General features: G+C 39.8%; 1 protein-coding gene across 5 annotated transcripts in view; it reads left to right on the top strand.

Moving 5' to 3' along the window:
* The window catches only part of LOC149843464 (alpha,alpha-trehalose-phosphate synthase [UDP-forming] 1-like), a 102,196-nt gene that overhangs the window by 34,432 nt on the left and 39,998 nt on the right, over positions 1–27,766 (top strand). For all 5 annotated transcript variants that reach the window (XR_016430874.1, XM_089999832.1, XM_089999831.1 and 2 more), the window contains 5 exons: positions 4,172–4,260; positions 12,662–12,710; positions 13,538–13,638; positions 13,862–14,049; positions 27,383–27,500. Coding sequence is in view for 4 of the 5 variants with exons in the window: in XM_089999832.1 (XP_089855958.1) it covers positions 4,172–4,260; positions 12,662–12,710; positions 13,538–13,638; positions 13,862–14,049; positions 27,383–27,500 (545 nt within the window). In the remaining variant the exon portion in view is untranslated. The remainder of the gene's footprint in view (positions 1–4,171; positions 4,261–12,661; positions 12,711–13,537; positions 13,639–13,861; positions 14,050–27,382; positions 27,501–27,766) is intronic.

The following is a 27,766-nucleotide window of genomic DNA, read 5'->3' as shown; positions in this document are numbered from 1 at the left end:
TTAACACGACAATTAGTGAGCCAAATATTCATTATGAAAAGCTATCTGTTGTATAAAAGTTAGGGTTTTCCCTTATACAAAATGCCAACTAAACCCGGTGTCCCAAACACAAAACTGCGAGCAGAGGAGTGAAGTCTCAAGGCATCTCGCATCCCACCATCGGTTGCTTGAAAAACCTACTTGTCACCTATGCCCATAAAATGGGTCAGTTTCACAAAAAACTGTTAGATACGCAAATAAGACAATATGAAACCAAAAGTAAAGCAGGACATATCATGCTAGCATGATAAGCAGTTTAAAGTAGTAACTATGCCACACTTAGCATGATAAGCAATTTAGAACATAAATTTAGTTATGCTAGCATGAGCCATTATCTAAGCAGGAAATAATCTATTTCTAGCGTGTGTAATTGATTTTACAAACGGATAACAGTTAACTAAAGCAATTAACTGACACAGAATATAAGTATATACAATCAACAATGTATCCATCTCAAAAATGCACATTCAAGCAGATATTATGAACATGATATTCTTTATTTCGATATTAGCTGGCCTATGGGTACGCACAAACGTGAAGCATATAAACAACCGATACTGAACTGGGGGTTTATTATGTTATGTATTTTATGATACCCTGGATAGCTAGCTGAGTCCGCTCCAAAGGGAACAATCAGTGACCAAGAGAGGATTCTCCAAAGGCATTCATGGCCACGAATGCATCCTACTTCTGCAGAAGTCCATGAGATTTACCACCTAGGATAATTTATGGTAGTCTCATCCCTAACTCTGATGACTGGGGACACCGAGTCATTTACCCGAGGGGTGGTTGTTAACAACCTGTCCATCGGAGTTTTTGTACCATCCATCCTCTCACTTGATGGAAACAAGAGGCGAATGAGCACGTCAGGGGTTACTTAACTGATGCCCCATCTTATATGCTTTGGTCTGTTAGACCCACTTGAGCATCTTGCCTGTGAAGGCGAATCATCACCATTCTTATGTGTTTCAACAGGTGCACATCGCACCCTTCGAGGTTACCAATGACCTCTCATCCTACTCATCGTAGAATCATACCTGTCTAAAGGTATGGTTACGATGATAGGGTTATAGGTTTCTCAAGGACAACACAACACAAAGTTTCGCAATAACATGATATACAACAAGTAGGTTTGGCATGCTAAATCTTTGCGAAACAGATAATATCATACATGTTCTAGGATCGCCACAGATCCGACATATCTCTCCCATGTGCATCGACTCGGAGTAGAGCTAGATGCTAGAATGCTTCAGCTTTGCTTTGCACAACTGCGCGCTTGAGAAGTCGAAGCCCTATATAGGGAATTCTCTTCTCGAGGCCAAAACACCTATACACAACTTCACATCTTTCTGGCAAAGAGCGAAGTTGGTAGGTGTTCTTGCGAGGCTTGCATGGGAGGAGTCACAAGAGGCAAGCCTATGCCCAAAGTAGGGCGGCAAGGAGAGAGGCAAAAAGCAAAAGTGTGAACGCAAAGCCTATGCACATAAAGTGTGGCGGCAACAGAGAACGATAACGATAGGAATGCAAGGACAAAAATTAAATGCAAAAAAGAGTCTGTGCACATCAAGCGTGGCGACAAAGTAAAGACAAGAACAATAAAGACAGAAAGCAGTAAAGATGAGAAAGTAAATGCGAAAAAGAAAAGCTTGAGCACATCAAGCACGGTGGCAACGGAAAGCAGTAAAGACATGATAGTAAATACAGAAAAGAAAAGCTTGGGCATATCAAGCGCGACGGCAACAAAAAGCAGTAAAGACAGGAAAGTAAAAAGGACAAGGATTGCGAAACCATATCTTTGAGTTAAAGGTGTACGTATATAGATATACGTATATATATTATCCTTGGTCCTTTCTTTTTTATTTTTAATTCTTTTAAATTTAATTACTTTAATTTTCAATTCATTTATTGTCCTTTGCGCAACTTTCTCCTACCTTGGGGAGTCACGAGGTTGCGCACATCTTTGAGTGTATGTAATGACGGTCTCGGGCCGTGAGGCACGAGAGGGCTCTGTTGCGCAAGCTGCGAAGGTACAATCATATTAGTATGTTAAAAATAAAAAGGAAGAAACAAGAAGGGGCAGGGGCACATCCCCTGCCTGCCGATTTAAAAAGGGAGGGAAGGGGCAGGGGATGCGCCCTCGCCCGTTGCTTGTCCTATCGAAAGGGGCTGGGGCAAGGGATATGCTGCTGCCGGACAGGGGAACGAAGAGGAGCAGGGGGCGAAGCCCCCCCTGTCGGAAATCCAAAGGCAATAGGGGGGCTCGCCTCTGCCCTGCCTGCCGAAGGGATAATAGGATCAGGGGCGAGGCTCCTGCCAGAAATCCGAGGAAGCAGGAGCCCGACCCCTGCCTACCGAAAATCTGAAACGGCAGGGGCTTCACCCCTGCTTGACGAAAATCGAGAGGCAAGGCAACAACCCTGCCTGGGATGAATAGAGAGGCAGGGCGACTGCCCTGCCGGTCGGATGGTCCAAACGGTAGGGGCTTCACCCCTGCCCGAGCAAGCTACTAGGAGGCAAGGGCGAAGCCCTTGCCTGACAAGTTCCGAAGAGGGCGAAAAAGGGCAAAGGCAGGGGACGAACCCCTGTCTGCCATGGGAAAAAGAGGGAGGCAGGGGCTTCGTCGCCTGCCTGCCGGGAAAAATGAGAGGGGCATGGGCATCGCCCCTGCCTGCCGAGAAAAGGAGGGCCGAAACTCGGAGAAAAAAGGGGGTTTACCTAAAATGCGTCCAACAAGGAAGTGGCGAGCTCTGGCATCGGCAGAAGGCTCCCACAGGGGGGGTCTGGCGATGGCTCACTGTCGGAGAAAGGGAGGTGCGGGTCGGCATTAGAAAAATGATGGGAGTCGGGAGAGGGTGAGAAGAAGGGAAGAGGCGTGGCGCTGCGGCAAAGGGAGGTTTCCCGGTGGCAGGTGGCCGAACACAAGAAACGGGAGAGCGAGCGAGGGAGGAGAAGGGGAGGTCGGCGAGGTCGCACCGACCGGGTCGTCGGGAAGGGGAGGGCCTGTCGGTCGGTGGGTCGTCGGAGCGCGAGGGCAGAGAGAGGCGAGTAGGGGGGGGGGGGCTGTGGCAACAGGGGGAAGGGTTTCTCGTATGAGAAACCCTAACCCTCGAGCTCTTTAAATAGAGCTCGGGGTGGGGGGGGGATATATCCGGCTCGAGTCCTCCAGACCCAACCCGGGTCCGACCCAAAAGTTATTTTTTCGTGGGTTTTACAGAGCATGATTTCAACACTATAAACATAGACTTAACTGAGCCTATTCTTCTTATGATGAAGCAAAAAATTATTAGGATCATTATCTCATTGTCATATACATTGTGTATGATATACTTTTGGTATGCAATATGCATTGTTTGCTTCTTTTATTATTATAATTTATTTCTTTTCTGCTTGAATTGTTTGATTGTTTCTTGTTTTCTTATTTCACTTAGTGTAGCCATAATATATTTAGGTTGTCTTAGTTGTGGTGTTATTTTTTTATTGATGAGGAATAGTAAATGTAGATTGTTAATTTGATTTATTGCATGAATTTATGCATGATGAATTAATGACATGATAATTGTTTTTATTTCATTAGTGTTAACTTAAAACTGTTAAAAAATTTATATATATATATATATATATATATATATATATATATATATATATATATATATATATTAGTATATACACCCTCCCCACACCCAAGTTTTTTTAAAGTGTCGCACTGACTGATCATTGTTGAGAGCTTTTTAGTTTGGATAGGCATTCACAAGCACCCATTTATGTATTTTTATATGACAAAATACATGTTTACTTTTTGGAGATATAAAAAGTTCTTAACAGTTCTTGTGAAGATTTACCACGGTTGATATAAAAGCATTCAAATGCCGTTGACATAAAAAGAGTTAGGTATGACTCACATGAACAATTGAACATTCTTTAGCCTTTAAGTCCCCTTCATGCTACAACTTTTTTGTTATCTTTTTCATTTGATGTGTTGTTCATGGATATTTATCTACTCCGTGCTTTCGTTTCCCAAATTCTTTTAGCTCTTATATAATTTCTGTTCTTTAAACATCAAATAAAATTTAGCTAAATGTATTCAATTAGGTAATGGTAATATAATTGTTAATGATTTTCTTTTCTTTTACAGATCAAAAGCTCACAAGTCAGGTCCATGAGATTGTTGGGCGTATCAATGGTCGGTTTGGTACATTGACTGCAGTGCCCATTCATCACTTGGTAGGTGTTTGTATTTAACATGTGCATGAATTTAGGCAGTTATGCACAACTAACCTCGAAAAATCGATCCTTTTGTATGAAATCGGGGGAAAAAGTCACAAGTATTAAAAAAAAAGGTTAAAATGTACCACTTCTAATATATACATTCTTTCTAGTAATGAAATGAGAAGTATTGAACCCTAATTTCCCTCTCTCCTTCTCTCTACTTCACACCCATCATCTTTCTCACCTCAGTTATCTTCTAAATTTAAATGTAGCCCTAAAGGGCTTAAGGGGGTATCAAGCAGCTGTCGAGCTATGTGATGAAGGATTAGATCCATTTTCTGGTCCAGTTTTTTGCTTTGGATAAAAGATCAAACTCAGAGGATTTATGAGACAAAAATCTATAGAAGAGTTTATGAATTTTTCTTCTATTTTTCTGTTGTCAGACATGTAAGTGATTTTCTACAAGTTCTGAGATCATGAGGCTTCGTGGTGCATGTTAAAGGCTTGAAAAGATTTGGAATGTGGTTTAGGGCATATATGACTCTATTGGTTGTGGTTTCGGTTGATGAGAAGGGAGAACTGTGGTGTTTAGAGGAGGTGTAAGGGATGACTATTGAACAAAGATGGTAAAACTGTGTTGAGGGGAAAGAGTGTGAGAACCAAGGAGTGGGTGATAGAAGCAAAGCTTTTAATGTAAATGTGGACAAGGAAGGGAGCCCTTCAAGTTTTGGAAGTATGGTGGGATTTCAAGGTACAAATGTAAAATTTCGTTGTGAAAATTGAATAAACTGGGTTTGCCCCCATTGAGTTAGCCATACTCATGATAGGCAAATGGGGGTACATCACCAAAGAGATGAAGAAACTGGATGAGGAAGAGCAGGGGTATGCAAATTGGAGGAAGGAAAACATTTTAGTGATATCATGGCTATTGCAATCCATGATTCCCAACATCTCAAGAATGTTCATCTACCTCCAACCAGCAAATGAAGTATAAGAAGCCATGGCTGAGGTCAGTTCCAAGAAAAATATATTGATAAAGAGCATGAAATTCAAGGCAAGATAAGGAGATGTCACAAAGGAAATATTTCCATAAGCAAATACTATGAGTTGTGAGGATTATTGGATGAGCTATAATAATACTCTCAAATTGATTGTGTAGTGTGTGATAAGAAGAGGAATGAAGAAAGTGAGAAGATGAAGCTTTCAATCTCTTTTTGGGAGTGGCTGTTAAATAGTAGCTCAAAAGGCAGGCATCCTTAGCAAAGGAGATTTATCTTCCCTATGGACCATGCAAGTGGAAGATAGGAGGACGTTAGTGTTAAAATGTATCTAATATATATATATATATAATATATATATTCTGTATATTACAAAATACCCGATAGGGGTAGTTTTGTAATTTCACAATAGTTGTTTTAGAAAACAACTATTTTCAGTTTTCATTTAAATGTATTTTTCTTTTTTTATTTTTTCCTTTTATTTTTTGTATTTTTTAAATAACAAAAAGGGGCTCCAACATAGAGTCATTGGAGCCCCCAACGGTCACAAATGTGACCGTTGGGGGCTCCCAACGACTCCATGGGAGCCCCCTTTTTGGCTCCCCTTTTGAGGCATTTTGCCTCCTCCTCTCTCCTCTTCCTTTTGTATAAATAGGGGTGATCCCCTTGTATATTTTTCATTCTTGAGAGCTTCTCTCTCTTTTCAATAAGAGGCTTTGTATATTGTTGCCTTCTTAAAGGCTTGTGCTTGTATTGTCCCTTCGTGGACTTGTGATATTGTCTCTTTTTCATTGTTGTATGTGCTTGTATGCACTCTTTATATTTCCGCAATATCTCATTACATGGTATCAGAGCCACTCGATTCTTGAAGGAAAGGTGTGGTTCGTGTTTTTTCATATCTAATAGATATCTTCTCACTTCTTGGCAACATCATGGAGACAAAAATTGACCTTTCTTTCAAGCTCAATGGAAAGAATTATATGATGTGGGCATCGGCAATGAAAAATAATCTCAAAGGGAAGAAGCTTTGGGGTTTTGTCATGGGTTCCGTTCCGGAACCTAAGCTTATGCTCACGAAGATTGAAGAAGGTCAAGAAAAGGCTCTTGAAGGAGATGCTCGCCTCAAGGCCATTGAAAGTCATCAAAAGGAAGTGGAAGATTGGGAAAGCAATCACGCAAAAATCCTTGCGTGGTTTATGAATAATGTGGAGCTTAAGGTATGTGCTAATATAGCTAAATTCCGTAGAGCCAATGAGGCTTGGTCCTTTATGAAGGGTATGTATACCCAAAAGGATCTTGCAAGAGCATACTTCTCGCAAGAAAAGATTAGAACCACCAAGCAAGGTGATTCTAGCATTCAAGACTATTATAGTGCTTTAAACCCACTATGGGATGAATTGGCTCTCTTGGAGCCAAAATGGGTTTCTATGAAAGACATTGATTTAAGGCAAAAACAAATGGAACAAGCGCGATTGTTTCAATTTCTTTTTGGGCTACGTCCCGAATTTGAGCAAGTGAGATCTTCACTTCTCCATAGATCTATTTTTCCTCCTATTGAGGATGCTATTGCCGAAATCACTCAAGAGGAGACAAGGCTTGGCATGAGTAAGCATGTTGATGAAGTCCTTGCCATATCCAAACCGGGTAATAATGTTAGAACCTATAAGCCTCCTCATTTTGGGAAACAAGGAAACTACAATGGAGGAAGAAAAATGATTGTTTGTCATTATTGCAATAAGCCGGGTCACATTAGACCCGCTTGTCCTAAGCTTATTGGAACCTTCAAGCCTAAAGTGGCTTCTCTTGAGGAAACCACCACCAAAGAAGATGAAGGCAAGAACAATGACATCAAAGAAACTCTTGGACAAATATCTATGGCTCTCCAACAAATGCTAAAAGTTTCTTCCTCCACATCGGGTGCGGCTATTGCTTCATCATCTTCACCCGGTACGTATTCTTGGATCCTTGACTCCGGAGCTTCTTTTCATATGACCCCTCATGAAAATGCACTTGTTGATGTTTGCACCAATTCAAAGGACTCTTGTGTCTCTACGGCCGATGGAACTTTTTTAAAAATTTCAAGTATTGGTTCTTTTAAAGATTCACAAAATTTTTGTGTTCCAAAAGTAAGAGTTGTTCCTAAACTAAATTTAAACCTATTTTCCGTTTCTCAAATTGCCGACCATGGATGTAAAATATCTTTCTCATCTAATGGTTGCTTTGTGCAGGATCTCCGGTCCGGGAAGCGGATTGGGCAAGGCCATAGAAAGGGAGACCTATATTATATGGACCATCTTGATCTCCCTACAAACTTTTTTTGTTCTTATGTCCAAGAAAAAAACATGGCAACTTGGCATAAAAGACTTGATCATCCAAGTAATTCCAAAATGTATCTCTTTCCTTTTGGAAACAAATTTTGTAAGGAAAAAGAAATTAATTGCAAAGATTGCATTTTTGGAAAAATGAAGTCTATTCCATTTCCAACTAGAACTTTTCTTTCATCAAGGCCTTTTGAATTGGTGCATTCGGATGTTTGGGGGCCTTCTCCGGTTATGTCTAAAGGGGGTTATTCATATTATGTGACGTTTATTGATGATTTTACTCGGTATGTTTGGATTTATTTCCTTAGTCATAAATCGGAAGTATTTACTTTCTTTAAAGATTTTCATAAAAAGGTTCAAAATCAATTTCAAAGTAACATATCTATTTTAAGATCCGATTCCGGTGGCGAATACTTATCTCACGAATTCCAAAACTATTTAACCCAAAATGGCATTTGCCATCAAAAGTCATGTCCTAGGATGGCCTAGCAGAAAGGAAACATAGGCACATTATTGAAACCGCTAGAACATTACTTATTTCTAAGAATATTCCAAAGAAGTTTTGGGCCGAAGCCGTCTTAACCTCAATCTATCTAATCAATAGAATGCCCTCTTCTAAGTTAAAAAATGCTTCTCCATATGAAAAACTCTTTAAATTTTCACCCGATTTCAATCGTCTTCGTATTTTTGGTTGCAAATGTTTTGTCCTATCACACAAAAGGGATAAGTTATCTCTAAAAGCAATTGAATGTGTATTTCTAGGATATGGTGAAAATAAAAAAGGGTATAGATGTTATGATTTTAAGAATGATAAATTATATATTTCAAAAGATGTAACATTTCTAGAAGAAGAAAACGGTTTTGATAAACTAGAAGAAACAAATGAAATTGACTATATATTCTTATATGATCTTATTTATGACATACAAGAAGATTTTCTTGAAAACATTGATGATTCTCGTGAGGTATCCCCTCTTGACATAACACCCTCAAATGATAGTGATTCTAATATAAATGTTCATGATAGCGATACCAATATAAATGTTTACTCAAGAAGAAATCAAGAAAATCCTATTAGTGCCCTCGAAAAATACTCTCAAATTTCTGAATCCACTGAGGAACCACAAGTTAGGCATTCTTCTAGAATATCAATACCTCCAAATAGGTTTGTATCCTATGATTCCTTAACTCCCAACTATCGGGCATGTTTAATAACCTTACACTCTTATTTTGAACCGGCACACTATAATCAAGCTAAATCTATACCTCATTAGGTTGAAGCAATGCAAGTTGAACTTAATGCGCTAAAAAAGGCCAATACTTGGGAAATAGTTAATCTACCCTCACACAAAAAACCTATTGGTTGTCGCTGGGTCTTCAAAGTTAAAACTAAAAGCGATGGCTCTTTAGAACGATATAAAGCTAGATTAGTTGCTAAGGGATACTTCCAAGAATATGGCATTGATTACGAAGAAACATTCGCTCCTGTAGCTCGAATGACCAGTGTTAGGACTTTAATAGCTGTTGCATCAACCAAAAAATGGCCTATTTATCAACTTGATGTAAAAAATGCCTTTTTAAATGGAAGTTTAAGTGAAGAAGTTTATATGGATCCGCCACCCGGAATAAATCTTAAGCAAGGTCAAACTCTTCGGCTTTTAAAGGCATTATATGGCCTTAAACAAGCTCCTAAGGCTTGGTATGATCGTTTCAGTGATATCATGATAAAGTTAGGATTTCACTCTTGTTATACTGACACTGCTCTTTTTGTTAAACATGCAGGTTCTAGTATCGTAATTTTGTTGCTTTATGTTGATGATATGATTATCACTGAGAATGATCAAAATAATATTATTAATGTTAAAAATATGTTAAAAAATAATTTTGATATGTCTGACTTAGGTTTTCTCAGATATTTTCTTGGAATTGAAGTTGCATATTCTCCTAGATGATATATTTTGTCACAGATGAAGCTTGCTGCAGATATATGTTCTAAGTCTGGGATTTCCGATGATAAGAAAGTAGAGACTCCCGAGGTTATTAATGCCAAATTGCGGTTGGAGGATGGGGTTCTTATGGAAGATCCTACACCTTACAGACAACTCATTGGGTCTCTTACCTATTTAACCATCACCAGACCAGATATCACTCATGCGGTTCACTCTGTTAGCCAATTTCAGCATGCTCCTACAACTGTGCATATGAGTGTTGTTCTCCGAATCATCCGCTACATTCGGAATACCATCAATAAAGGGCTATTTCTATCCTCCTCTTCTTCCTTGAATCTTCTTGCTTATACTGATGCAAATTGGGGAGGTAATCCCAATGATCGAGTCTCAACTACTGGTTTTTGTGTTTTTCTAGGAGACTCTTTGATTGCCTGGCGATGCAAGAAGCAGCAGAAAGTTTCACTATCATCCACTGAAGCTGAGTACCGGGCTATGGCAACCACGACAATGGAACTTGTATGGCTTCGCAGTTTGCTTAAAGACATGGGAGTTGATATCACCGAAGCCTCAAAGCTTTGTTGCGACAACAAGAGTGCCATCTATATTGCGAGCAATCATACTTTTCATGAGCGTACAAAACATATCGAAATGGATTGCCACTATGTCCGTGACGAATTCTTGCGAGGAACTATTTCTCTTCCGTATGTTACTTCAGAATATCAGTTGGCGGACTTCTTCACTAAAGCTCTTCCGGCTCCTCGCTTCATGTTTCTTCTTGGCAAACTTTCCGTCATCTCCCCGTAAAGTTTGAGGGGGGGTGTTAAAATGTATCTAATATATATATATATATATATATATATATATATATTCTGTATATTACAAAATACCCGATAGGGGTAGTTTTGTAATTTCACAATAGTTGTTTTAGAAAACAACTATTTTCAGTTTTCATTTAAATGTATTTTTCTTTTTTTATTTTTTCCTTTTATTTTTTGTATTTTTTAAATAACAAAAGGGGCTCCAACATAGAGTCGTTGGAGCCCCCAACGGTCACAAATGTGACCGTTGGGGGCTCCCAACGACTCCATGGGAGCCCCCTTTTTGGCTCCCCTTTTGAGGCATTTTGCCTCCTCCTCTCTCCTCTTCCTTTTGTATAAATAGGGGTGATCCCCTTGTATATTTTTCATTCTTGAGAGCTTCTCTCTCTTTTCAATAAGAGGCTTTGTATATTGTTGCCTTCTTAAAGGCTTGTGCTTGTATTGTCCCTTCGTGGACTTGTGATATTGTCTCTTTTTCATTGTTGTATGTGCTTGTATGCACTCTTTATATTTCCGCAATATCTCATTACAGTTAGAGCATGGGAGCAAAACTATTATGGAGAGATCATGCCTTGCTAGAGGGACTTGTTCTTAGAATGGTTGCTAAAATAGGAAGAGGAAGATGGGGAGCTTCTAGTCTTTAAAGAGGTAAAGGATTTATGGTTGGAGACAAGAAGGATAAACTAAAATGTATTCATTGTGGCAAGATTTATTTGGAAGGCCAACTTCCAGCCCACCATTCCTTGAGCTTGGTGAACCCTCAATAAAAAGTTATGTTGAATGAGACAGAGTCCTTAGCTACCCTGAGGAAGAAAATTAAATAATTGGAAATAAAGAGTGAAGGGAGATTGACTGCTACGTCATTCTTGGTGGGTATCACTCACTTTTCTTATCACACAACCTCTCCCCTTTTAATCTCTAAGAAATAGGTAATAAGTTCAAGCCACAAACCATATGGCAATGAAGAGATATGTTTTCATCATATGTCTCATCTCCTGATAACAGGTGAATTAAACTTGTTGATGGCTCCACCACTCCTAGTCTCCCACACTCTATAAAGGAATTATTAAAACTCCATGGTTCACCTTATCTTTTGTACTTAACGTACCTAGTTTCCCTATAAATTTACTATCAGTCAGATTTTTAACCAAAACAGTGGATTGTTCTATGATCTCCCTGATCATTGTACCTTCCAGGATTTGTGCACAGGAAAGATCTTTGGCCCTTGTAGTGAGGCCAAGAGATTATAAATTATTGGGGAATCTGAAGCCATGGCATTGACGAGAGTCATTTTTGACCACAGTTTTGGAGAATGTACATTTGTGGCATGATGATATGTTAGGACACTTGCCACTTTTGGTACTATAGAAGGTACATACTAGTTAGTAGAAATCTCTCTTTTTCTGGCTCTAATGTAATATTAAATTGGGTACTATAGAAGGTACATACTACATACTATTTAGTAGAAATCTATTATTTTCTGGCTCTAATGTAATATTAAATTGAGTTTAAAGATTAAGAGAGTGCACCAAGCCTGAAGGAAACTGTCAATACATACCTTACAATGCAATAGCTGACACATACATGTGAAAAGTCTAATGCATTACAAATACATCAAGAAATGAGTAACAACAAATAATGGCCTATGCAGCCTTTCCTGTAACTGTTGACTATGAGAGCAAATAAATAAGATAATAATGATTATGTCCTCTATAGAGCAAAATGATGGATATACCATGTTAATACATATGCATATGCAACAGAGGCACTATTTCCTGCACACAACGCCCCTCCCCCACAAAAAATGCATGGCTACGTGCGCGTGTGTGTGAATGGATTGATGGAACCATTGATTCTTAGTGTTACAGATGGTTTTTACCTAATCCGAGCCTAAGATGTGATTTGTCATTGCTTGTTTACTAAAAACATACTCTGGATCAAATTATTTTGATGAAAAAACCTTATCTTTTTATTGTGAAGTTTTGATGCAATACGGGTGACTGAAACATAAAAGATCTCTAATTCAATACATGTTTCTGCTAAATAAACTCTAAAAATCAACGTACATGGTCTTATTTTCAAAGCATGTGATAAAGTGCAGAAAAAGTAATTGGTTCCCTACTGAACTGGTTGGAAGGACCAGTTTGTGTGTATTGTGGATGAAGTTGTTATTTACTCTCATTCATTCACTGTTATTTACATTTCCAATTATTTAAATAATTATTATGGTTATCTAACTGTTGTAATAAGGTGATACATTTTGATATGCTGATTGTTATATGTACATTGTTATTGCTGTATTCTGAATTAGTTTTCTTTTTCATATGTAGGATCGCTCGCTTGATTTTTATGCTTTATGTGCACTATATGCAATCACTGGTACTCATCTTTTCTTTGTTTTTTCTTTTCATAGTCTTTATTTTCTGATTATTCTATTCCAATAGGTGTCTCATAGAAATAATTAAGCTTGGGTGTTATTTGAATGGGAGTGGCATACGTGCATTTCCTGGACCAGGTTGTGGGAACTGATTTTTGCTATCATCTGTGCTTTATCGATTTTTTCTGATTTCTGTCTTGTTTTTTTTTTGCAAACAATTCAAGAGTAGCTTTTTCTTCGCATCCCCGGTTGAAGAATAAAAGGTCTTTAGTGATGCTTTTTAGGCAATGCTAAAGGCCTTTAGCGGCACTTGGAAAGCATCGTTAAATGCCTTATGACCTTCAGCGGCACTTTCATGCACCGCTAAAGGCTTCTTTTTACGGTAAGACATTCACGTGCCATGGACGGCACATGTGTGTCCACTGGCAGTTAGCCAGAAAGTGGTAGGCAGCTACCACTTTCTCTCTCTCTCTCTCTCTCTCTATATATATATATATATATATATATATATATATATATATTAGAAAGCACTGTGAAATCAATTATCTGTTTGCAAGAGAAAGAATTGATTCTGAAGCAGTCATATTCTAAACATCTGGTGGTTTAACATCTTTTCAAAAAGGACTATCAAAACTCAAAAGCATGTATTGACATACAAGTTAATGGAATAGCTCATTGTGGACGAGACTCACACTCTCTCTCCTCAATTTATATGAAGATGAACAACTAAGTGTACTCTACCTCTATTTAATCAATCAACCATGCTTGATCCATACTATTTCTTGTGCCTTCATACATTCTTGTACTGACAGTATGCATTACCTGGCAGATGTGGCACTAGTTACTTCCCTACGTGATGGAATGAATCTCGTCAGCTATGAATTTGTTGCATGCCAAGATTCAAAAAAAGGGGTTCTTATTCTTAGTGAAGTAAGCTTAAGATTGCTTTCCGAGATTGAATTGAAATTTGTGCTGCATTGACTTAGTGCACAAGTGCATGTCATATTGCCCGTCTTATACATGTGCTGCTCCTTTGCATTTATATCCATGTAAGGACTTGTCCCGTGTACTGTGGGTTGATGCAATCTGTGCATCTGAATTGGTGCCTTTCAGCTGTCTAAATTTTACCCTTTCAAAATCTTTTGTCCTCTAGTTTGCAGGAGCTGCACAGTCTCTTGGTGCTGGTGCTTTACTTGTTAATCCATGGAATATCACGGAAGTTGCTGCCTCTATTGGATATGCATTAGATATGCCTGCAGATGAGAGAGAGAAAAGGCACAGGCATAACTTTGAACATGTAACAACCCACACTGCCCAGGTCTGGGCTGAAACATTTGTGAGGTGCTGATCCCATGTCTTCTTTTTTTTTTCTTCCAAAAAGCTGATCCTACGTTTTCTTATCTTCATGCCAATGATTTTCTTTGTGTATGCACACACATGCATCTGAATGTGCATAGAGACTCATACAATTGAACAAGCACATCTGCACACTATTATTATGTTTAAACACTACATTTAGAAGATAACATAAATATGTTATAAAATATTCATAATATTTAAGTTTCTCAAAATTTAATTATCTTATATGTCTGACCCAGTTCTTGGATAGGAAAGCTATTGAAAAAGGAGATTGTTTCATCCATTTGCTATTTAATTCTTAAGATCAAGACATGCAATCTTGTGGAGTATACCGAGCCATGTATTACTTGCAAATGGTAATGCTTCAAAGTAAGCAATTAAAATGGAAATGCATATTCTTATCTTAAAATGTTTTGCACGGAATTACTATTCATCATCTAATGTTCCTATTGTTTCATAATATTACCCTTTATGGGTTGGTCCTTTATCCTTTTGTTTGGATATGTTGGATTTATGGAGTTTATGCATTAAGCATACTTAACCTAAATCCTAAAAGGTACACAGAATATACCTAATCTAAAGACTAAATACAAAAAAGTATACCTTTAGTATACCTTGAATACAAGGATAAATAAAATAAAAATAAATACAAAAGAAATACCTATAAGTACACCTTAGTCTACTTAGGTATGTACAAACTGTACAATGCATATATCTTAACAATCATTAGATAGGATTATCTTGTTGATGTAATGAAGTGGATTGAATCCAATACACATGCAAGAACACGCCTTCAATCAAGTAAAATACTTGATTGAATCAACACATCACCCACACAAGGGTCTAACGAATTGTTATTGCATATAAACACTCAAGAAAAAGAGTTAAGAAATACAAGGGGCCATATGGCCTATTTATAATACAAGGGCCACAAAGGGAGCAGCCCAAAGTGATTGTTGGGCTGCTCCAACAGTCATATTTATGAAAAGAGGTAGAGAGAAGAGATAGAAAGAGGAGGTAAAAAGAAAGTGTTGATGATGAGCTTTCCAAAGCATTGAAGTTCATGATCACTCGTTCCTCCTTCACGCACTATTGAATGTTACACTTCAAAGATACCTCATACTTTGATACCATGTAATCAAATACAAAAAAGGAGCAATAAGATGCCTCATGGGCTTTACAAACACACAAAAGTATGCATAAACAAGGACCACTTCTGGATCAAATACAAGAACATAAGCACAAGGCCACTAATGGGCAAGAGACATATAAATATAAATGTTATTGAGAACAATTGCGTGAGACAAGCATAAAATACAAGAGGGGCTTCACCCCTATATATACACCATACACACACACTAAGAGCCTTGGGACCATCCCCAACAGCTAGAAATAGAGCCATTGGGGAGGTCCCAACGAATCTAGTGACCTATTACATTAATGACCATAGCTTTAAGCTAAAGGGAATTATAATAAAATAAAGAAGAAAAATATAGAAATATTGTTGTGCCCCTAATGGGCACAATCTATTACAGTGTTGTGGAAAGACTCAAATACCCCTAAAGGGTTTTATCTATTACATTAATAGAAATATATATACATATTAATATATATATATATGTGCATACACTATATCTAGATATATATACTTTAACAAACAGATGATCCCTTCATATTCTATCAGGAAGCACTTGCTCAAATGCATGAAGACCTTGTTCCGAGTTGAGAATATGCACCATAGAATCATGGAGGACATGGGAGATCTGGATATATCCTTCTATGTCCAGCTCTTATGCTATAGGTTTGCCCAACCATTGATCAGACCAAAATTTTATCCTGGTTCCATCACCTACTCACCATGACAATGCATGCGTTCCATCCCCATACAATACCCCTCCAAGCATAAGATCCTCTATGCACAATTCCAAAGGACCATAAACTACTTCGCTACAAATACTTGGTGTAACGCCCCAAATTTCAAACTTGCGAACCTTTTTAGAAAAAACAGGCAAGAGACTAGAAATATCTCTTTCCTTCAGAGTTATTTTATGAAATCAGCGGAATATTTTTCTTTTGATAAATCATAACGCAAGTTGACAACTTTGGGCACGTTAGCTAAAAGAACCAAAACTCACTAGATTCGGATATCCCAAGGAAAATACGATACAAACCCATAACGTCCAGGACGTGAGCTAAGAGCAGGAAGAAGAAGTCTTGAAGCCATCTTGCAATCGCGCCATCGCCCGTAGAGTACCTAATCATCACCTGTACCCATAGAATGGGTTAGTTTCACGAAAAACTAATAGGTGCACAAGAGAGACTAACAAAAAACTGAATTAAGTACATTTAATTCAGTAGGCTACGCAGTTTAAAGCAGATAGGCAATTAAACATGTAAGCAATGCAAGCAGGTGAATAGTGCAAACACGTAAGTAGTACAAGCGAATCAACAGTGCAAGCGCGTAAGCAGTGCAAATAGTAAGCAGTTCAACGCAAGTAAGCAGTTCAAAGCAAGTAAGCAGTGCAACTGACCAACGCAGTATACGATCCATTTGATCGTAAGCTGTGAACTACTACGCAACAAGCTTGTCCTCGTTCCTAGAACAAGGTCTCTGCATCTAATCACCACCAAGACATAGTTTGTCACTCACTACTAACCAATGCTTTGTCCTGAACGACCTTAATCTATCCTCATCTCTCAAAGTCTTACGTGGCTAACCATCACCAGTTATGACGCACTAAGGCGTCATACCTTCTCAGAAAAGCTCACCCTTTCGTAGAAGGTCCAAAACATGATCACTAACTCAAATCGCTAACGATCGAATTCTCACACCTGAGTCAAGCATGTAATCATGCTAAAACAGAAAGTCGAAACTATGAATTCATAGTGGGCTATCACAAACAATCTCAGAAGATCGTCACAGCTCACCATAACTTTCTATGGTAAGCAAAAACACAAGATCCACTTCGGATCGCTCGGTCTGGGAGATATACGACCTGTCAAGGAATTACCTTATAGAGGGTATACTTGGTCTTGGACTATACACTTCCTCACAGGAGTTCACCGTCTTTGCGGCTACCCGTTCGTAGACAGTGTATATCCTCACAAAGATTTTACCGCTCTAGCCGGGTCACCTGATCTTGATCATACATACCCCCACAGCGAAACCTTTGGGAAGCCGGTCCCCAACAAATGCCATATCCAATGAAAATCATTGTGATACACACATAAACACAAATGACCGCTCTCGGGGTCAATAGTCACTAATACAAACAACAAGATCAACACCGGATCACCTGGTCTGGGAAATGTATAACCTCACAAGGAATTCCGCCCTAGATGGTATACCTGGTCTTGGACCATACACTTCCTCACAGGAGTTCACCGTCTTTGCGGCTACCCGTTCGTGGACAGTGTACATCCTCACAAAGAATTTACCACTCTAGCCGGGTACCTGGTCTTGATGATACACGCCCTCGCAGATAATCCTTTGGAGATCAGGTGCTCGACAGACACCCCACTCAGTGATACATGCATCGTATCACTTCACATAGAAGCATATAATCCTACGCATCGTGTTATTGCCACAAGGAATATTGCAATCCTCAAATAGGCCCTCAAAGCATGTGTAAACGACACTTGAGAACGCGCAAATATGGCAATTCAGTTGATTCTATGGGCGAAGGGTAACTAACTCTACCCGTCAGCCATACAAAACAACTGAATAAGACAAGCACTCATAACAATGCTCATAAAACATATAATTACCATAAAATGACTCAGTCCATCAACAAGTAATTAAATTAATCGTAAGGCATAAACCATTACATCACAAGCTATTCATAAGCAATCATACGGCAACAGTTATATCACAATATGTAAGCAGTGTAATGAAGTATGCGGAAGAATTTAAGAATGCCAAAGCATTCACAATGTCCAACACGGACAAATAAAACAACCACAAGAGAGAAAATCCACCAAGGGATATACGAAGGGCCTTATAATAAGGCTACACACATAAAAGAATATTTCTTTTATTGAAGAGGAGCTCTCTAAGAGCCATACCACATACAAGGGGGGTTCCCCCTATTTATAAGAAAAGGAGACCAAAGGGGCTCCCAATAGAGTCGTTGGGGGCCCCAACGACTCCATTGTGGGGCCCCTTTTGGTATCCCAAAAAGCAATTTTAGAAAATAAAAAACAAAAATTAAAAAACAGAAAAAGGAAAGAAATAAAACAAGTACCCCTATTGAGTACTTGTGAAAAGACCATAATACCCCTATCGGGTATTATGGTGAATACATCTATAAATACATCTATATTTATATATATATATATAGATGTATTATTACATATGTCTTAACACCCCCCCTCAAACTTTACGGGGAGATAACCGAAAGTTTGCCAAGAAGGAACAAGAAGCGAGGAACAGGCAGTGCTTTGGTAAAGAAATCTGCAAGTTGATATTCTGAAGTGACGTATGGCAGTGTAACTGTCCCACAAAGATATTCATCACGTACATAATGACAGTCCATTTCAATATGTTTAGTCCTCTCATGGAATGTGTGGTTGCTGGCAATATAGATGGCACTTTTGTTGTCGCAACAAAGCTTCGAAGCACCGGTAATTTCAACTCCCATATCTTGAAGAAGACTTTGAAGCCACACAAGCTCCATTGTAGTAGTTGCCATAGCCCTGTATTCTGCTTCAGTAGACGATAATGAGACTTTCTGCTGTTTCTTGCATCTCCAAGCAATTAGCGAATCTCCTAAGAAAACACAAAAGCCAGTAGTTGAGATTCGATCATTTGGGTTTCCTCCTCAGTCAGCATCAGTATAAGCCAGTAAATCTAAGGAAGAGAGTGAGGATAGGAATAGCCCTTTAGTCAAAGTATTTTTGATGTATCGAATGATCTGAAGCACAACACTCATATGCACAGATGTAGGAGCATGCTGAAATTGGCTTGCAGAGTGCACAACATGAGCAATATCAGGCCTGGTGATAGTCAGATAGGTGAGGGAGCCGATGAGTTGTTTGTAAGGCGTAGGATCATCCAGCAGAACTCCATCCTCCTGTCGTAGTTTAGCATTGATAACCTCGGGTGTCTCCACCTTTTTGTCATCTGAAATCCCAGATTTGGAACATATGTCTGCAGCAAGCTTCATCTGTGACAATATATACCCTCGAGGAGAGTATGCTACTTCTATACCAAGAAAGTACCTGAGAAAACCCAGATCAGACATATCAAAATTATGTTTTAACATATTTTTAACATTAAGAATACCACTTTCATCATTGCCAGTGATGATCATATCATCAACATAAAGCAGAAGGATGATGATACTATTACCTGCACGTTTAACAAAAAGAACAGTGTCAGTATAACATGAACGAAATCCCAATTTTAACATGATAGCACTAAATCTATCATACCAAGCCTTAGGGGCTTGTTTAAGACCATATAAAGCTTTTAATAACCGAAGAGTTTGACCTTGGTTAACATTAATTCCCGGCGGAGGGTCCATATATACTTCTTCATTCAACTGACCATTAAGAAAGACATTTTTAACATCTAATTGAAATATAGGCCATTTCTTAGATGATGCTACCGCTATTAGAGTTCTAACGCTTGTCATGCGAGCCACGGGGGCAAAAGTCTTCTCATAATCGATGCCATATTCTTGTGAATATCCCTTAGCAACTAATCTAACTTTATAACGTTCTAGGGAACCATCACTTTTTGTTTTGACTTTGTAGACCCATCGACATCCTATAGCTTTTTTATTTGGAGGAAGGTGAACTATTTCCCAAGTTTTAGCCTTATTTAAAGCATCTAGTTCAACTTTCATTGCTTCAACCCAATGAGGAATATTTTTTGCTTGATTATAGTGGGAAGGTTCATAATAAGAATGCAAGGCAATTAGACAAGCTCTATATTTAGGTGAGAGAGTTTCATATGAGACAAACCTATTAGGTGGAATTGATTCTCTAGAAGAACGCCTAAGGGAGGTTTCTTCTAGGGGTTCATTAAGCCACAAAATTTTTTCTAAAGCACTAATAGGTTGTGCTTCCTCACGCCGAGTGTATACTTGGAGATTGTCACCATTAGTTGGTGATACACCATTATCATGAGTATTTTCTAAAAATTCCGGATGACTCAAAAGGTCATCATTTGAGTCTTCTAAAAGATCATTGATAAACATATAATCAATTTCATTTGGTTTTTCCAAAATTTCAAATCCATTTTGATCTTTTAAAAAGGTCACATAATTTATTGTTCTTATACTCAAAGCATCTATAACCCTTTTGATTTTGACCATATCCTAAAAATACGCATTCTATTGCTTTAGGTGACAATTTATCTCTTTTATGTAAAAGAACAAAGCATTTACACCCAAAAATACGAAGACAATTGTAGTCGGGTGTCATATTGAAAAGTTTTTCATAAGGATAGATATTGTTCAATTTTGAAGATGGCATGCTATTGATTAAATAGGTGGAGGTTAACACAGCTTCGGCCCAAAAACTTTTAGGAATATTTTTAGAAATGAGTAAGGATCTAGTGGTTTCTAAAATATGTCTATGTTTTCTTTCCGCTAGACCGTTTTGTTGAGGAGTTCTTGGGCAAGATTTTTTATGACAAATGCCATGTTGTTTTAGATATGATTGAAAATCATTTGATAAGTACTCTCCACCCGAATCGGATCTAAGAATGGATATTTGACTTTGAAATTGATTTTGAACTTTTGCATGAAATTCTTTGAAGAAGTTAAAAACTTTCGATTTAAAGTTAAGAAAATAAATTCATACATATCTAGTATAATCATCAATAAAAGTAACATAATACGAATAACCACCTTTGGATAGAACCGGAGATGGTCCCCATACATCGGAATGCACCAATTCAAAAGGTCTTGTTGTCACAAAGGTTCTAATAGGGAAAGGAGTAGACTTCATTTTTCCAAAAATGCAATCTTTGCAATTGATATCTTTTTCTTTACAAAACTTGTTTCCAAAAGGAAAAAAATACATTTTAGAGTAACTTGGATGTCCAAGCCTTTTATGCCAAGTTTCAATATTTTTGTCTTGGACATAAGTACAAAATGAGGTATTTGGAAGTATTAAGTTATCCATAAAATAAAGGTCTCCCTTCCTATGGCCTTGCCCAATCCGCTTTCCGGACCGGAGATCCTGCACAAAGCACCCTTGGGATGAGAAAAATATTTCACATCCATGATCGGCTATTTGAGAAACGGAAAAGAGGTTAAGATTTAATTTAGGAACTATTCTAACTTTTGGAACAAGAAAATTTTAAACATTTTTAGAATCAAGAGTTCCAATACCATTTATTTTGAGAAAAGTTTCATCGGCCGTAGAGACACAAGATATTTTTGAATTGGTGTGCACATTGGTTAATGCATTTTCATGAGGAGTCATGTGAAAAGAGGCTCCGAAATCTAAAATCCAAGAGTACGTACCGGGAGGTGATGATGAGGCAATGGCGGCACCGGAGGTGGAAGAAGTAGTCTTTAGAATTTGTTGGAGAGCCAAGGAGATTTGTCCAAGAGTATCTTTGAGATCCCCGTTCTTGCCGTCATCTTCTTTGGTGGATGATTCTTCAACGGAAGCCACCTTTGGCTTGAATGCCCCATTTAGCTTTGGGCAAACGGGTTTAATATGTCCCGGCTCATAACAATGATGACATATAATCATTTTTCTTCCACCACTCCCTTGCTTAACAAAATGAGGTGGTTTGTATGTTTTTACATGATTGTCGGGTTTAGATACGGCAAGAACTTCCTCTATGCTTTTACCCATGCTATGCCTAGTCTCTTCTTGGGTAATCTCGGCAATAGCCTCTTCTAAGGGAGGAAACGTAGATCTATGGAGAAGTGAGGATCTAACTTGTTCAAATTCGGGACGAAGCCCAAATAAAAATTGAAACAATCTATCTTGTTCCATTTGTTTTTGTCTTAGTACCACATCCTCCAAAGCCACCCATTTAGGCTCTAAAAGAGCCAATTCATCCCACAAAGGATTTAGAGCACTATAATAATCTTGTATGCTCATGTCACCTTGTTTTGTGGTTCTTACTTTTTCTTGCAAAAAATAAGCTCTTGCAAGATCCTTTTGGGTAAACATACCCTTCATAAAAAACCAAACTTCATTTGCCCAGCGGAATTTTGCAATATTTGCACATACCTTGAGTTCGACATTATTCATAAACCATGCTAGGATTTTTGCATGGTTGCTTTCCCAATCTTCCATTTGGTGATTATAATCTTCAATGGCCTTGAGACGAGCATCGCCTTCAAGTGCTTTCTCTTGATCTCCTTCCATCTTTGTGAGCTTAAGTTGGGGTTCCGAAACGGTTCCCATTACATAACCCCAAAGCTTCTTGCCTTTAAGATTATTCTCCATTGCGGATGCCCACATCATGTAATTTTGCCATTGAGTTTGAATGATAGATCGATCTTGACTTCCATTGCTACAAAATGAAGATGTGAGAAAGAAAGGAAGTAGAGAGAGACACGATTTTACCTTAGAAGATCGTATGACTCTGATACCATGTAATGAAGTATGCGAAAGAATTTAAGAATGCCAAAGCATTCACAATGTCCAACACGGACAAATGAAACAACCACAAGAGAGAAAATCCACCAAGGGATATACGAAGGGCCTTATAATAAGGCTACACACATAAAAGAATATTTCTTTTATTGAAGAGGAGCTCTCTAAGAGCCATACCACATACAAGGGGGGTTCTCCCTATTTATAAGAAAAGGAGACCAAAGGGGCTCCCAATAGAGTCGTTGGGAGCACCCAACGGTCACAATTGTGACCGTTGGGGGCCCCAACGACTCCATTGTGGGGCCCCTTTTGGTATCCCCAAAAGCAATTTTAGAAAATAAAAAACAAAAATTAAAAAACAGAAAAAGGAAAGAAATAAAACAAGTACCCCTATTGGGTACTTGTGAAAAGACCATAATACCCCTATTGGGTATTATGGTGAATACATCTATAAATACATCTATATTTATATATATATATATATATATATGTATTATTACATATGTCTTAACAAGCAGTTTATAAGACAAGCGGCCACATCAATCCTAGTTGCCACCAGTTCGTAGATTACGAGCTGTATGCAATCACATCAATCATAAGAGATACAAGCCAACAAGTGCTACGCTACAATAAGCACCAAACAGTTCGACCAAGGGATAAAGCATGTCACATGCTAATATGTAGCAACTGACATAATGCTATTATTATAAGTATTTAACTAGTATGAGAAGCTCCTTATTACTCCGCAAAGAACTGCGTAAGCAGTTTAACCAACTAGAGTAACGCCTTGACAGACGTGCACAGCTCAACGAGTAGCATACTGAACTATCGAGCAAGCAAGCGAATTAGTAGTGCAAGCGAAGCAGTAGTGCAAGCGAATCTCACGACTCAACGACCAGTGTGAACAGACCTTATGTTTCGATAATTACGAACCTGCGGGTACGCGCAGGCAAAACGTAGAACCAACTGAGACTAGTTTGGGCGTCTGTTATTCTATGTATTTTCAATAACCCGAATAGCTAGTTGAGTTCGCTCCAAAAGGACGACTTTAGCTGAGAGAGGATTCCCCAAATGAGGCTGTGCCACAGACGCATCCAACTTCTACAGAAGTGTTGAGCTAACTAATGTAGCCCCTTTCCCCTAACTTCAATGACTGGGGAGGCCAGATCGTTGCCCGTAGGGTGGTTTTTAACAACCTGTCCATTGGAGTTTGTACCACTCTGTCCTCTCCCTTGACAGACACAAAGAAGCGAATAGGTACGTTAGGGGTTGCTTAACTAACGACCCATTCTATGTTGTGGTATTTAAACCACTAGAGCATCTTGCCTGTGAAGGCGAATGTGAGGCCATTTATGTGATTACGACATTTTGCATTTAGCGTTGTTCGAGGTTGCACGACCGTCTCATCCGATCATCGCAGTACTAGACGTGTCATGCACGACTACAAGTACTCTAGGATGAAGGGGGTATAGCTCCTCAATAGAAGCCTCAACAGGGGTGTTTCACAAAGATGTAAAGTTTATCAACTTTACTTTATCTTTTGAAACAACTGTACCTTGTGCCAACATTATGCATGTGATTATCTCGAATCACATTCGCTATCGGGGTATCTATATGTCTCGCATGACTCGATACCGGCCTCGATAGATGGGATACGAGTTTCTCAACAGAACACTCGCTAAGAAGTTCGCTCGAACCCCCAATTCGGGATCACCCAAGATATGCCAAAAAGGCGAGCAGAACTAGCCAGTCACATCCTTTCAAATGCTTCGATTTGGAGCAGTCTTTGATGCTTTTGCGCACCTCCCTGAAATCTCAAATCGACTCTGCAGGACTGCACACACGAAGAGCCAGGATCCCTGCGAGATATCCCTCTCCTTAGACGAGGATGTGTCGCTCGCTCCCGACTGAACTTTTGTCGAAAGAGGGCGAGGGGTAAATGCCCCTTGCATCCTCCACGAGGATGCCTTTAAGGCATACGCAAAGATCAAGAACCTGCACGTCATCTGCAATAGCAAGGCAATACCAACACATACGCAAAGGCAAGAGCTTAGGCGCAAAGCGCGACGGCAAAGTAAAGGCGGCAAACAGAAGTGCAACACAACCCCCCGGCACAACGCGCAACGGCAAAGTAAAGACCGTAAGCAGGAGTGCAACGCAGAACCTTTGTGCGGTGCACGATGGCAAAGTAAAAGACAAGGATCGCAAAACCGCGTCCTTGAGTTAAATGCGTACTCATATAAATATATATGATATATATATGCATATATATTTATTTAATTGTCCTTTTTAGTTAATTGAACTCAATTCAATTGTCCAAGTCTTCTGTGCAATCTTCCCCTACCTTTGAGAGTTGCAAGCTTGTTGTCGTCCGCGGATGTACGCGGTTGACGGCTCGGGTCGCGGAGCGCGAGCAGGACCCGTCGTGCGAGTTGCAAAAGTAACGATCTTAGCAAGCTAATACCAAATTAGAAAGTCACGGGCACTAACGCTGTCCTGACGTAATGGAAGCAGAGGCAGGGACATCATGCACATGCGCACCTGCTATAAGCGCAAGAAGCAAGGGCAGGGACTGCGAGCCCCTGTTGACTTACTGTAAGTGGACTCCGAGGAGGCAGGGGGGGGGTCGCACCCTTGCCCGAAGAAGACAATGAGGGAGGCTTCGCCCTGCCCGCCGAAAGAGCAAAGAGGCAAGGACTTGGTCCCTGCTTGATGAACACGCAAACAAGCAGGGGCGAAGCCCCTGCCTGATGCCAGGGAAGAGGGAGCAAGGAGGGGGATTTTCCACTCTCAGCCTACCAAAACGCAGGGAAAAGATAGAGGATGACCCCTACCGACCTATCCGGACATAGGGAGGTGGTAGGGGCTCGACCCCCGGCCCACCCAAACAAGAAAAAGAGAGGGAGACGGCAAGAGGGCTCAGCCCCTGCCATCGCCCCCGAACTCAGGGAGGTGGCAAGGGCTCGACCCTTGCCAACCTACCGAGAACCCGAAGAAAGGAGGTGGCAGGGGTTCGACCCCTGCCGACTTGCCTGATCAAGAGGCAGGCAGGGGGCCCTGCCACCCTACCAACCATAGCACAAGGGCCACCCGAGAGCCCTCCCTCGGGAGCCCTCTGCCCGAGAGGAAGCGACGCCCTGCCGCCTGCCGAAAAAGGGAGTGGGGGCGACAGGGGCTTGATTCCTGCCGGCCTGCTGGAGCAGGCTGACGACAGGGTCTCGCCCCTATCGTCCCTCCAACGAGGAGATAAACCACGAGGGGTGCCCGACACCACCCTCCTGGTAGACCCAGAGCGAGAGAGAGGTAGGGGAAGGCACGACAGGGGCCACTGGCCTCCTGTCGGCCTTCCAGCGAACGCAGAGAACGAGGGAGAGAAGGGCATGGGTCGGGAACCCCTGCTGACTGAGCAAAAACAGGCGGCAGGGGGGCGTCGCCCCCTGCCGGCTCTCCGAAAGGCGAGAGGCAGGGGCAAAAGCCCCTGCCAACCAGTCGGACACAGACGGTAGGGGGGTGTCGCCCCTTGCCGACCTGCCGACTGAAAAGGAGAAGAAAAGGGGGGGCGGGGGGGAGAGAGAAAGCAGGAGAAAGAGAGAAGGGGCGTACCTGGAAGTCATCGACGGCGGCAGCGGCGGAAGGAGGTATCCGACGAGAAGAGGGAGCTCCTACGTCGGGGGCTCCTCTGGGGAGGCTGCCGGAAGGTGCTTGTCGGAAGGGGGGCGTCGGCGGCGATGCTCAGCAACGCAGAGAGGGAGTCGGTCGGGGGAGACAGACCAAGAGAGGAAGAAGGGGGGCGGGGGTTCTCTTTGAACCCCTGCCTCCCTGTCTTAAAAACACGGGAGGCGGTGCCTCCATTCGGGTCTGGGTCGGGTCCGAGTTCGGATCCGACCTGAATCCAAACTTATTTTTTTTTCAGTTTATTACACTTGGCCCATATAAACTTCAAAAAAAGCAAGATAAGCTTTTTTAATATCAATAAGGGTATTTTTGGTGGTGCTTTACAAAAGTGAAAATAAATCACCTGAAATTCAAAATCATGTGATTTGGAATCTCATGTGATTCCAAATATCATGTTTTTTTAGTGTGAGAAATGGAATCTCAAAAAAACATATAACAGGAAAAATAGAAAAACTGAAACAGGGCGCTTTGGCATGATGCCCTGTTTCGGTCACAGAAGGGGCGTGGTGGAGCTCGCATCCATCCATGCTGTCATTCATCCTGATGGCTGAAAAACAACAAAAAAAATAAAACAAAAAGAAAGAAAACTAAATCAGGGCTCTTCGGCATTTTTCAAAGCCACAAAATTTGGAATCAAGGCCACATTTTTTCGCAGATTTTTCTGGGCTATTGTTTATTGGATAAAGGTTAATACTTACAAAAATATGTTTTGTGCAACCCAGTAGAGATTTTTTTCAATAATGTACTTTTTCATATGACAAAACAAACCATATTCTGCATGGTAAAATTTCAGAAGTAGATGCTATTATTCATGTCCCTATTAATCTTGTATTTTCAAGCTTTTTAGCATCTCTTAATTACTGTAGGATTGCTTCATTTATATCAGATGTTCCATGAATGAAGGATACTTTGTTTAAAACAAAATTTTGATGAATTTGATTTGGGGAGTTCATGTTTCTTGAGTGTTACTGTTTTTGTGCTGGTAGTCTTTAATCTTCTGTCTTTGTATTCTATATTAGAGGTGCTATATCTTTCTATACTTATAGCATTTGGCTAATATTATTTTCAGTGAACTTAATGATACTATAGTTGAAGCTCAATTGAGGACAAGACAAGTACCACCTTCACTTCCAATCAAAACTGCTCTTGAGCATTATTTGCAAGCAAGGAATCGACTATTGATATTGGTATATTTTTATCATTTACATTTATATAATGTGTTTTTTTTAGGATTTGAAATAAATCAAATGTCTATTATTAGTGATTTAACGTGCTTATGCACTTTTTGCATGTGAAAATGTAGAGTGATACAAGATAGAACTGTAGTAATATCTTCAATTTTTCATTTAATGTTATATACAATTATATCTAAACTGCTAATGGAAATTAAGTTCCTTCACCTGACCTTCACTTTTGACAGGTACCGCTGTTGTGAAGGGGATGTCATATGTTG

Source organism: Nuphar pumila, chromosome 3 (assembly GCF_984573655.1).
Source record: "Nuphar pumila chromosome 3, dmNupPumi1.hap1.1, whole genome shotgun sequence".
NCBI lineage: Eukaryota > Viridiplantae > Streptophyta > Magnoliopsida > Nymphaeales > Nymphaeaceae > Nuphar > Nuphar pumila.
This window is presented reverse-complemented; position numbering and strand designations above follow the sequence as displayed.